Source organism: Urocampus carinirostris, chromosome 19, assembly GCF_059441175.1.
Source record: "Urocampus carinirostris isolate Australia breed hairy pipefish chromosome 19, RoL_Ucar_1.0, whole genome shotgun sequence".
NCBI classification, from domain to species: Eukaryota; Metazoa; Chordata; class Actinopteri; order Syngnathiformes; family Syngnathidae; genus Urocampus; species Urocampus carinirostris.
The window spans coordinates 7,516,061-7,529,426 of NC_142367.1; the positions used below are offsets into that span (position 1 = coordinate 7,516,061).

At 40.4% G+C, this 13,366-nt stretch overlaps 1 protein-coding gene across 6 annotated transcripts in view; it reads right to left on the bottom strand.

The window, feature by feature from the left end:
* Positions 1–6: 6 nt before the first annotated feature.
* The window catches only part of entpd1 (ectonucleoside triphosphate diphosphohydrolase 1), a 38,389-nt gene continuing 25,029 nt past the window's right edge, over positions 7–13,366 (bottom strand). For all 6 annotated transcript variants that reach the window (XM_088324163.1, XM_088324162.1, XM_088324159.1 and 3 more), the window contains 6 exons: positions 12,066–12,225; positions 8,741–8,944; positions 7,624–7,881; positions 7,384–7,497; positions 5,553–5,690; positions 7–3,115 (listed from right to left, as the gene is read on the bottom strand). In XM_088324163.1, coding sequence (XP_088180289.1) covers positions 2,909–3,115; positions 5,553–5,690; positions 7,384–7,497; positions 7,624–7,881; positions 8,741–8,944; positions 12,066–12,225 — 1,081 coding nt within the window. In that variant the 3' untranslated portion in view covers positions 7–2,908. The remainder of the gene's footprint in view (positions 3,116–5,552; positions 5,691–7,383; positions 7,498–7,623; positions 7,882–8,740; positions 8,945–12,065; positions 12,226–13,366) is intronic.

Below are 13,366 nucleotides of genomic sequence, written 5' to 3' on the forward strand. Positions count from 1 at the left end.
CGTGTGGATGATGTCAAGGTATTTTATTTGTACAATCATTCATATTGACATCGGTGACTTTTGTGGTTCTTCCAAGTACTTGCAACGTGTGCGCGTCCATGAGTGTCTTCTATATCAGTGTTTTTCAACCAGTGTTCCGGGGCACACTTGTGTGCCGTGAGACCTTGTCTAGTATGCCGCAGGAACTGGCCCAACCTTATCTTCGCTAAAAACAAAAAACACATGCCATTTCTCAATCTTGGTGCTTTCTTTTAGCAATCAGCTGAGTAACTGTAAATAAGTGGCAGCAGATTCCTTTTTTCTTACGAATAATCTGCTCATGAGGTAGCAGAGTATGTTTAATAACCTCTTTTGTTTGATGAAGCAGTTTAAGATTGCAATCACAAAATACATCTCAATTCAAATCAAGTAAAAATCTTGCACATCATTATGCTGACTTATTTTTGAGTAAAAACGTTTTCATAAAAGTTTAAAAACTGTTTAACTGTAAATGTATACGTATTTTTCTAGAAAAACCAAAAAATATAGCAAAACTTGAAAAACGGGTTAAAATATAGTAAAATACAAAATAAATAAAAATAATTTTACCACCTGAACCACAGTGACCACACCTTATATAAAACTTACACTGACAGTTTAGGCGACACAATTTGAATTTAAAAAACATGAAACGGGTGTTGGAAATACATTTTTAAAAATCTTTAATAAATGGTGTGCCTCGAGAGTTTTAATGAAAGAAAAGTGTTCCTTCGTTTCTAAAAGGTTGGAGAACACTGTTCTAGACCAGTGATTCTCAACTGGTAGGTTGCGATCCAAAAATTGACCGTGGACCCATTTTCATTGGGTCAGCAAAATATTGTTAAGAAAACAAAAACCGGATAAATTACAATAGATGGTGATAATGTTCTGCAAATGTAAGTTGACACTCGCCATTTAAAACCACAGAAAAAGACCGGTAAGGTTTGTCTACACAGAAACTGATCCGTTTATCACAGTTAATGGGGACCAGAACCCGTGCGATACGCAAAAATCCACTGGGTATCCCCTCAACACACACATTTCTAACATGTGCTCTGCCAGGCCCTGCTCACAGCAATAGTAGACTGGAGATAATGGACCATGGCTGCACAGGTGCTGTTCATTATGGAGAAAGAGCTGTCATATATGACATAAATTTGCTCTCTCATTTCCTGCTCTCAGCAGAAGTTTATTGGGAATGATGAATAGAGGCCCGAACCATCCCTTTCATTTTTGGGAGTGCTAGAATAGTACACCCCTCGACAAAAGTGCCTTGTGCTGATCCCCCCTCGCAGCAAAATGGGATTGGGGACAATGGATTGCTGCTCAACGAATGCAGTTAATTTTAGACGAAAATACTGTAACTGCTAACAAAGCCGCCAAAAGAGGTGCTCTGCCAGCCCCTGCTCGCGGCGATATGCAATTAGGGATAATGGATCGCGACCAGATGAATCAAAATGGCTGAAGCTACTAAAGTGAAGCATTTTGAATTTGATTTTAAAAAAAAAGTTTTACAGTCGACCCATCTTACAATTGTTTCCAGCCATGGGTCCTGCAAAAAACAGAGAAAAAGGGAGCCAGGGCTCCACTTACGATAGAAAAGAAGCTAAATATTATCCCTAAATTCTGCAACAGTGTTTTATCGAGCCAGATGACGGCAGTAAATGAAGATATGGAAAAGCTTCTTATGATTTGGATACATAAAAAAAGCTCTGTTATTGACGGCAGAAATTATGGGAAAAACTGCTGGCTTTTGTCACAAAAATACATTGATAAAGCCAAAAGTGGACATTCAATGGAGATGTTCGAAGACACTGTCTGAAAAATTTGAAAAGCATTCAAAGTTTTAAAGAAAAAAACAATCGCTGTTTGCGTCCCCCGACCAAACCAGCACAGTGATTGCCAATATATTTAACTGACATTCTAAAATGTACACTTTTAATTCAGTAATTGTTTTGTCCTTCAGATCTCCTTTGTCTTCCACTCAGTCGTTTTACTTCCACATCCTCCCACATTTAGTGACCCTATAACTAGGGTTTGCGGGACCTCTTGTTGGTGATAGGAATGAGTAGAGAGGTGTTTTAAAAGGATAGTGGGATGTTTAGACGTGTTCTAAGGGATGGGCAGGGCACCTGTATGACGCGGCAGCGGTAAACCAGTGAAAGCTGTCGGGCTGTTGAACAGAAGAGTGTGTTGTGTCATCCTGACCCGAGTGACATGGCCGCTTTCTTGTGTCCCGTTTCCATCTGGAGGGACGAAAGTATGACCAACTTGGGTGCCGAGGTGCTTAACTTGTTTGGTTGTTTGGGCATTTGGGTTGGCCACGGTCCAAAACAGTTTGTGTGTTTTTTGCTACTTATTCCCTTCTTTATTTTATTTGTTTTGTATGTTTTCTTTGTTTGTCTTGCTGTCGGTCACCCCTCTCGAGGGATATGACCAGGGTAGATAGATTGTTGTTTTGTGAACTATTCTTGGCTAATAAATCTTTGTCCTGTACAGTAACTTCATCTTTCATTTCTTTAGCCTAATTTCTTGTTTCATTTATACTATGTTGTATATTTATGAACATTGGTGTACCTAAAGGGCAGATGCAGTTGATTTAAAAGGAGGTTTGGTTGCGTTTGATGACCTTGGAAAAAATTAATCGAGTTTCAATTCATTTCAATGGGAAAACGTGTTTTGATTTACAACTGTTTTAATGTGACTGCTGGAACCAATTTAATACGTAGGTAGAGGTACCACTGTATATTCCATCTCTGATATAAACTGCCTTTCAGTTTATACATTTAAAAAGTGGGATTTTTTCTTGATTTGGGGGTGGCCTTTAAACAGGTTGGGATGCTGAGTGGGTCCTAAAGTAAGAGTAATAGATCACTAATTAAAAACTGGTCTAGACGACGTGTGGCCTTTTGGTGCAACTGTGCCTGAGGGCGTTGAGCGCAAGCAGGATGAGAACCAGCAGCAAGAGGACGATGACTGTAATGATGGTCACATAGCCGGCATAAGGCAGCGGCGGCCTGTCTGGTGCTTCAGCCGGAATCATATTGGTTAGGTTGAGCATGTAGCCCAGAGTCCAGCCTGCGTCGCTTCCTTTGATCTGGGGACGACAATGTAAATAAATGTTTTTTTAAGAAGGAAACATTACATAAAAGGTAGGAGTGGCTGTATATTACATTTGATCCAAAAGGACACAAAGGGGAGCAAAAAATACCTTATTTCATACATGTCAACCTTGTAATATTAAAAAGGGGTAAATGTTATCGCAGCTATGCGGTACGGTGTCATACAATTCGCTTCCAGTGGGAGTTGGACTCCACCAAGGCCGCCCTTCATCACCAATTCTGTTTGTAACTTTTAAAAACGTGGTTTAGTTTGAAAGCCTCAGCATTGCATCTCTGATTTTTGCAGATGATGTAATGCGGTAGGCTTTCTCACGCCGTGATAGTCGGCTCTCACTCAAGCAGTTTGCAGTCAAGTATGAAGCGGCGGGATGAAGATCAGCACCTCCAAGTCCGGAACTATAATTCTCAGCCGGAAGGGGTGGCATGCTCTTTAACGTCCTGCCCCAGGTCAAGTTCAAGTATCTTGGGGTCTTGCTCACAAGCGAGGGTAGGATGTAACAGGAAATTTGACAGTTGGATGAGTACAGTGTCTACCATCATGCTGAAAGGCAAAGCTTTCGATTTACCGGTCGATCTACGTTCCTACCCTTACCTGTAGTCAAAAACTGTTACGACCGAAGAGACAAGACCTTGGATAAAAACGGCTGAAATTAGTTTCCTTGGCAGGATGGCTAAGCTCTCCCCTAGAGATTGGGTGAAACACTTTGTCGTCCGGGGACACTCAGTGTTAAGCCGCTGCTACTCTGCGTTGAGAAGGGCCAGTTGAGGTGGCTCAGGCATCTGATAAGGATGCCTCCCTCGGGAGGTGTTCCGGGCATGTCCCGCCAGCATGACTAAGTATATTTCTAGGCTTGCCTGGGAAGGCATTCAGCCTCCCTGCTGAGGCTACTGACCCCGTGATCTGACCCAGCATAAGCGGAAAAGGACAGTGTGTATTATTTGACCAGTAGATGAAGAGAAAAACGAATGCTACACAGCACAAGAAAAACTGCAGAGATTCTAAGTGACCAAAGAGCACCATTTTTCTTGTAAATTCTTTTGCCCAGCTTTTTGCAAGCTTTTTGTTTTTCTGGGGTACCCTCAGTAGCAAGATGGCAAGCAATAATGTCTAATCCTTTTTGGCAAGCCTCATGTTATCTAAAATGAATACAAATTTATTGACGTACAAGTATCTAAATGCGCATCTCATCTCATTAGCTACACCGCTTATCCTCAGTAGGGTCGCGGGGATGCTGGAGCCCATCCCAGCAATCATCGGGCAGTGGGCAGGGGACACCCTGAACTGGTTGCCAACCAATCGCAGGGCACACTGGGACAGACAACTCGCTCACTCGTTCACACCTAGGGACAATTTGGACCGGCCAATTCACCTGAAATGCATGTTTTTGGAATGTGGGAGGAAACCGGAGTGCCCGGAGGAAACCCACGCAAGCACGGGGAGAACATACAAACTCCGCACAGGAAGTCTGGAGCTGGATTCGAACCCACGCAGGAGGTTCCCAAGACATGAACTGTGCCGCACATGCGCTAACCATTGCGCTGCCGTGCTGCCCCTAAATGCGCATTTAGATGACAATTCATGTATTTTCATCGAATGCAGTTTTTTTACCACTAAGAGATAAAAAAATGCACAATGCCACTTAAAGGAGATTAGGAGGAGTGGGGTATAGGTTTCAGTACATAATAGCCCAATACAATACAATAATTTATTAAAAATGTGGCCATGGTAATGAGACATATTTTATCCATTTGGAGACTATGGGCACTAAGAAAACTGTTGCAATCGATTTACTAATAAAAAGAATCATGCTTATGTGATAGAAGAGACTTGGATAGTGTGGAATGCACCAATTTATTAAAAATATATTGCCATGGTAAAAGACAAGTTTTATCCATTTGGAGACTAAGGGACTAAGAAATCAGTCACAATCTAATCCCTATCTTGAGTATCATGCAGATTTCTTGTGCATGTGTCTGTACGCAATGGAAATGGAGTTTTATTTTTATCCAAGAAGATACTGAGGGCATTAGTATGATGGCACCATGTGGAATAAAAACATTTGTAAAAATGTGGCTATAGAACAAAAAATGTTTAATCCACATGGGGTCTAAGGGCAGTAAGAAAATTGTTGGCGTGTCATCACTACTTGGCTATAATGATAGATGTAATTGTGTTTGCCATGGAAAGGACAATTTTTTTCTTCAAGAAAAAAATAGGGCCCTAAAGATAACAGCCCACTGTGAAATACAATGATTTATATTTACTAAAAACATGGAAATGTAATCAATTTGGATAATAAGGACAGCAAAACTTAATTCATGTACACATTAAAATTATGATATAAGAGCCCTAGGCGATGTATTTGTTGAAAGTTACACAATTCAGCCAACAGGAGACTAAGGGCAACACACCTTGTGAATGAAGTTGATGTTGGAGTATGTTTCAGAGGTGAAGTTGTATCCAACAGTCAGCAGCGTGATGAGGTAAGTGCCAGCAAAGCAGTACGCCTTCAAGTACTTTAAGTTTATGCGCGGATTCTCCTGCACCACCTACATAGTACAGTCATTTGAATAAATATATCAATTAGTGTGTAAATAGTAGAAATTAGAGATGGGTGGACACAGATATATCAGGAACAGTGCAGTACTCAAAGTATTTCTATAGAAAAATGGATGGAATGGTATTATTGTAATAATGAAAGTAAGAAAGACTTTCTTCAGTTTGAGGTTTTAATAATAATTTTTTTATTTTTAAAAAAGGAATACAACTGAATATTCTGGACTTGTGAGTACAGAACAATGCTGTAATTTTTCCACAGTTGCCCTATTAAAATGTCGGACAATCATTTATACACCAAAGAGGCAGTACACCGAAGTTAGTGGAAAATTCCCAAGGTACCAGCTTCACACCAGCCCTTTGTGTAGACCAGGGGTCTCCAACATGGTTATAGCCCCCAAAGAACACCTGATTAGCCTGTGGACAGGTTCTAAAAATAGCTCATCAGTGATGGGTCAGTGTGATTCTCTAGTAAACATAATTTTTATGTTTTACTGGTGATGTTTTAGTGGGAGAGTTCTAATAATTACAACCAAGCAACACAGTTGTAACAAAGGTCATGATTTTAGAAATGTGTATCAAAGTTTTAGCACTTTGAGCCTCTCAGCTTCAAAAAGGTTGGTGACTTGTGGTCTAGACTGAATTCTTTAAGTGGTTTGATAAGACTCAAAGTGAATCAGAACAGTACATACAACAATGTAAAAAACCGTATAAGGACTATATAAATGGATACAATGTCGACACAAGTGAATATGATGTTTTCCAATATATAATGGATATTCATAAGGTTCATTACTACTAAATGATTCCCTTGAAAAAATATTGATTTGATGATTAAAAAAAATGAAATTCATATAGAGTGGTACCTCTACTTCAAAATGTCTCTACATAAGAAGGTTTCAGGTTGCTTCCATGTACAAAGGCGTTTCAGGTTACAAAGACAGAAATACAGTACACGCTGCTATTAGCAGCTAGCAGAGTTTCCCGAAGGTAAACAAACGGACTGCGTGTATACCAGCATGCTCTTCATGTCACTGTCAAAGTCTGGAATTTGAGAAAACGAATCACTCTGAAAAGTGTTGACAAGGCAAGCTATCGTTCATTAGGATGTCGGCCTCGCCCATTTCCGACGGATTATCAAAAGCCGGCAAAAGCAGACGTCATTGGAAACGCAAGGCAAAAAAGGTAAATATTTTTATTATTTCCTTTATACTAATCTAATTCTGACGGTAATCTAATTCTGACATGTATTTGTAAATCAATTCAATCAATTGTTATATAATTTCTACATTTTTCAAATTTTGTTTTTAAATGCTGGGGAGAGATGGCCTTGAAGCTCATCGACACCTGACAGACCTAGTCTGGACAAAAGGCTGGTGTTTGGTAGGGTTTTTCCACTAATGTTATGTTTTTGTCATAGGTTGCCTTCTTGGTATGAAAGTTAATGTCTACCATTCTGTGAAACCATATAGCCTTGTTCTGTACTCACATGCTTGGGATATATTCTGTTTAGTGATAGTGTAATTGGGATGAAAACCTCAATGTAACTACTCAACTCCATCTTTTGTTTTTTCTGTATGTGGTATTGGTATCAATGACAACTCATAATGCTGGGTATCAGTCTTAAAGAATGTGGTATGCCCCATTCCTAGTACAAAAAGTATCACAGTATGTCTCAGTGCTCACTTGTTCCCAAGGTGTGGCACAGAATCGTGCTATCCTTTCCTTGACCGTTTCCAAAGGGATGGACGTGTCAGTCAGGTTGAAGAAGCTCATGGCGTAGTAATAGGCTGAGAACGCCTACCACCATCCGGAACAAAAAAATTAAAGATATTTTGCAACATATGGTAACAAGAAATCCACCTAGTGAAGCCTAATAGACAATAACTCAAAGGTTTATAGTGCTCGTCTCTGCAGGGAGCTTACCCCAAACTGTCCCTCAAGAGGTGGCTGGTAGACCCCGTTAAAAGAGCACTGGCTGTATTTGCATTGGCTGAAGTTGAATAGGGCCCTGAGTGCGTCCTGGCATTGTTGGAAGTTTCCTATCCCCGTGTGCTGGAAGGAGACGGGGGCCAGTAGAGGCTTCCTGTCAGACACGCAAGGGCTGTCGTAGAGAGTCGAATAGTTTTTGGTCGCCAGGTAGCCGGGGTTGAAGCAGGGGTCTTGGATTGACAGAGGACCTGACTGGCCCAGAACAAAGGAGAAATGTGGACAAACATTATCAAATTGAAAACATCTAAAATTTCCCAAATAAGCACCATCTCAGTACTCAATTGAAAATTTGCTGCCTGTTGCAATTGTTTTATTCTGAAAAGTATTTATTTTCTCCATAGTTTCAAAGATGAATCCCTCCATAACTTGTGCTTGTTGTTTAGCAAACCGAGCTTTCTGTTTGTCTGGGTGAGTAGAATGTCTTTCTAGGAAAGTTGCTGAGTCCACAAAACCATTTTTCACATCTAGGGTAACCTACCTGTCTGTGAAAGATGCTAGTTATATCTAAACTCACCCCTCCCCCTTTTTTTCTAGTGAACAGAAAAGGGGAAAGAAAAAAAATGGCTGAGTCTGCGAAACAAAGTGCTGAGTCCGTTTTTTACGGCATCTTTACCTCTAGGGTGATCTACCTAATTGGTTGTGAAAGACTGTAATCCTAAACCAAATTTGTTCTAGCATGGTGTTGATATTCAATGTCTATCTGCCTGTGAGAGTGGAATGTCCTTCTGGGGTCAAAGGGTGAGTCAACATACGGCAACCAAAAGGGCTGAGTGAGCTTTTTTGGTATTTTCACATCTAGGGTAACCCACATGACTGCATATGAAAGATGGTGGTCATATCTAAACCCCTGACACCTTTTCCTGGGTGGATAGACACACAAACAACTAAACAGACGGACAGACAGATTTTGTATTATATATATATATATATATATATATATATATATATATTACTTAGATACCCCCAAAAACATTTTCACCACCCTTGGTTTGCCAGTTTTTTTGTCTGATTAGACATTGAAATACCTCAACAACATCGAAAGGGCGTCTACCTGAGTGTGGTGTGCCAACAGCATTCGTAGGGCCTGGTCCTTCCCGTAACACAGGAAGCTGTGCGTGTAAAGGTTGTAGTCGTTTCCGTACAGCCGGAAGGTCACTGAGTTTTCCGGCGACTCGGCGCCGTCGAACGCTTTGGACACAAAGCTGATCTGAGTGGACGCCCCGCCGAGGTCCAGGGCCCCCGTGGTCTTCAGGCCCTGTGTGCGCATCACAAGTGCGTCAGAAACCCAACTAGAAAAAGAAATAACTATTAGAACGCAGCAACATCACTGTTCCAGTGAGCCAGATTTACAAATAAAGGAACTTGAAGTGCAGTAAACCCTTTCACTATTCTGTGTTTTTTTGCATATTCAGATCAGATCATCAAACCAATTTTAATATTACACAGAAGTAACCCGATAACCCATTTCAAAACTGCATTTTCAATTTCCTTGGGTTGTCTCTGCGTAATTCCAACAAACGACAGGGCTAGCTTTCAGACGACCAAAACGTGAGGCAGACGACAGCCCGCGGCTGCCGATTTAGGTCGGCCATCTTTGTACCAACAATGCTCATGCGAACCACACGCTTGTACAGCGTTTTGTCAATAATTTGAGGGAAGCACATAATCTAAACCACTGTTTTGTCCGAACACCATCAAAGAAGTTTTCGCATTCTATATGTGGAGTAAAGCTGTGGGACCGGCTGGGTGCACAGTTCAAACAATGTCCAAGCAAGACTCAGTTCAAAAAGCGGGATAAAAGCATAGTATTCTCGGTGTATGGAGAAAATGAAGGGCTTTGGCGATCCCAATGTGTTTTTCACAGATCATTTATCTACATCTGGTTTAAGTCAAGTCAAGTCACATTTATTTAATGTCTCAAAAGACTGTACAGGTTACAATTACACCATCCTCTGATCTTAAACCAACATGCGGGTAAGGAAAAACTCAAAACCTCAGCACAAGGAAAACAAGAAACCTTGAGAAGTGGCCTCCTTCCTGCATGACAAGGCTGCAACAGATTTAGCTTTAACATAGTGACAATCACTAAAAGAAAACATTAGGTAATATTTTTATTTTTCCCCCTTTGATCTTTTAATATGACGCTATGTAAATCTGAATATTCATGAGGTGGTTGGTTAATGTAAATACTCTGGAGATCTAGCTGTGAGACACAATAAGAAAGTCGAAGGAGTAGTATTAAATGAACATATGCTTCTTCCTAATCCTTTTCAGACATGTGACATTAACAGTGTTTTTGACTTCTTGTTTTGCTTTTTTCGTTTTTTTTTATGTTCATTGATTTATTCATTCCAATCACCAGGATCATTAGCATGCTCCAGCCAGCTAGCTAACAAGCTGATCATTTGTATCACGTGAGTTGAAGAAGAGAAACCTCCAAAAACGTGCAGGACAGGTTGCCCACCTCTGACTTAAAGGTGGTGTACGTGACTTCCAAAATATTGTACTTGCTGACGCCATTTTCTGGCTTGAAATCATCTTTGCAACTTCTGCGTGTGCAGAATGTGGAATTATTGGATGTGCTTGAAGAACTCTTCCATTTTTATCTTGTTTGGAGTTTGGGTTGGCAATTGGATTGTATTTAAAACAGTCCTTTTCTTACTTTCCCCATTTTCATCCTACAGATAAAGGAAACCACAACCACCTCCTTCCCTTCGGCGTGACGCACTCTGTGGCCAGAACACGGATGATAAAAGATAAAAGCAGAAAGGTGCAATGAAAGCTAAAATGTAAAGAATCTTTAAACTCAGTCAGGCAATGTTAACACATTTATAGAGAAAAACTCTTTAAGGACATCTCAAACCACGCACCCCACCTCTAAAGAGACAGTGTGTATTATTTGACCACTAGCTGTCACTGTTTGGTTTAGTTACAATGAAACGAGTGCAAAAAAAGCACACAGAAGAATACAAACTAGGAAAACTCCAAATTACCATATTTTTGCCCACTGTTTTTGAGTAGAGGCAAGATGGCGGACAATGACCTCAGCTCGCTTTAGGTGAGGCTAAAGTCATGTAAAATAAATTGTAATTTCTCAACCTACAACTATTTTTTTTAATTGTGCATTTGTACGATAGCTCATGTCTTGTTGCCTATTATTTTAACCAATATATATATATTTATATATTTTTTTTTTTCCCAAAGAAGGAAGTTGATTTTACCACAGAGAACGCGAAATATTACACAAACGTTCATTTTATCACTAAGAGGCAATAAATAATACAATGTCCTTTAAAAAAAGGCGTAAACCAAATTAATTTGTCAGTAACACAAAACTAACAGGGTTCTGTTTTTCTAGGAAGGTAGTTTGTTTTCTTCCAGGAGTAGCTAAATAATACACACTGTCCCTTTAAATTATGAATGAGTTCCATGTGCTTCTCCTTTTGAATAAAAGGAATGATAGATAGGTAATCCTCTATTACCAAAAAAAACATATGCATGCGAAAACCATTCCCGGATGGTTTGACCTGCTGTTAGCTTGCTAATAATATCACAAATTAAATCGTTTGGGTAGGAGTTGTGTGCCAAATCAAATACTTGATCTCACTATCGCCATCATTCATGAGGCAGGAGAATTGCATGCCTCAATCTGCATCTGCTCTGCACAGTAATACATCACTTTCTAATGGTATTAATAATATAAGCTGAAAATTATGTGATTTTGAAGAAGAAAATCAAAAAAATGAAAATAAAGTGAACAAACTTTAACACAAAAAACATAAGAGTTTAATATATTTGTATTTCTTATTTCAATGATGCCAGGTGAGGCACAGCCTTCCCTGCCTCTCCTGACTGCAGGTCACTAATTCAGTGCCAAAAAAGAAAACAATTTTCTTTTTTATTGGTAAAATACAAAAATAAAATATAAATTGACAAAACAAAAACGTTTATTATTTTAGGGATATATCGATTTTTTTAAAAGGGACAGTGTAATATTTAGTGCCTCTTGGTGGTACAAAAAACGTCACTAAGTAAGAAAGAACATTGATTTGAATTCTAGGCAAAAGTATATCGAACTATCATACCAATGTTAACTTTGGTAAATCATAGGTAGTGAAATTTGCATTTCTTTTACATAGGGGAATCCCAGCTTCAATCGTCGCCGTGTTTGCCTGGCATCCTGCTGCCAAGCTGTGTTCTGTGGCACTAATTTTTGTTCGCATTAGACAATACAGTGCCATCTAGTGGTCAAGTATTGAACACTGGAGCTTTAAAATAATATCTATGTTGCATTGAACTGCTCTGAATGTTTCTTTGAGGGAATTACTGTACTTTGGGTTGTTAGAATGTTAAAACCTGTTGACTTGCACGAGCACCTGTTTGAGCCGGTCATCCAAGTAGTTGACGGTAACCCATCCGAAAGCGCCCTCTTCCTGCCCGCTGAGGATGCGGGCACCCTGGTAAGAGAAGGGGAAGGTCTGAAGTGTGTCCGAAACAGCTCGGAAAACCTCCCCTGATGCTGAGCTGTTCTTCATCCTTCAGGCACAAAGAAACAAACAACAAAAATGTATTAAAACAGACGCAGGGTAGGGAAACCTGTGATGTGCAGCCAGGTTGACGCTGTGCCTCACTTGTCATGGTGGGAATATAAATTGAAAAAAGTTATGTGGAGCTACGCAACTTAGCCAAACAGCTAGGTCTCAAAGCTAACATGAAGGCGGACAAGCTCCGAAAAGCCATCAAACGTCTTCAAAAACAAGAGGAGCAAAACAAGATAGTAGACATGGAGGCTTACTCTGAACCCCAACTGGAGAAAGAGTCCTTCTCGGTGTTAGTCGACACACATCGAGGAAAAGCCAAAAGGCCACACTCGGAATCCATGAGAAGGTAACATGTTTATTTTGCATTTTTCTATTCAAATCGCTCGTATTGAAACTGTTATGCACTCTACCATAAAGCTTATTTCTGCATAATAAGCTTTACGGTAGAGTGCATAACAGTTCTCAAAAGTGATTTGTATACGGCGTGCATTACCGTTCGATTACATTCACAACAAATACAAAGACGGAATGGTTTTGGTTATATGTTCGCCATTACATTCCCGAAAAGTGATATAAAAGAGATAAAAGTGGTTATAGTAGCGAGGGGATGCAAATTTCGGCAGGGATGCATTTCTTGGCATAACACCGAACGCTGGTAAAGGGCAACCCCTCTCACGGCTGCTAAGACGCTGTTCGGCATCCGACTGCTCACAAGTGAGTATGGGTTGTTGTAAAGGTTGCTCCCGCTTCCGTAGGCAAGTAGCCCTTCTAGAGGGACGTGTCCGTGAGCTAGAGCAATTTAAGCTAGAGCTAGTCCGGTTAACACTAGCCCTAAACGGCATGCTAATCGCGGTGAGCCAATTCAGACACAAAATAAGTTCAGCCCCCTAGCTAGTCCTGCTCCACCCCGATCTACTGGCTCCCGCACCCTAGTTATAGGTGACTCCATCACCCGTAACATAAAGCTTAGCACCCCAGCCACGGTTATGTGTATTTCTGGGGCCAGAGCACCCGACAATGAGGCTAATTTGAGGGAGCGGACATGCAAATGTAGACATCAGGACAAGGCTAGCTACACCGATATAGTCATTCACGTCGGCTCTAATGATACTAAAATGAGGCAATCTGCGATTACA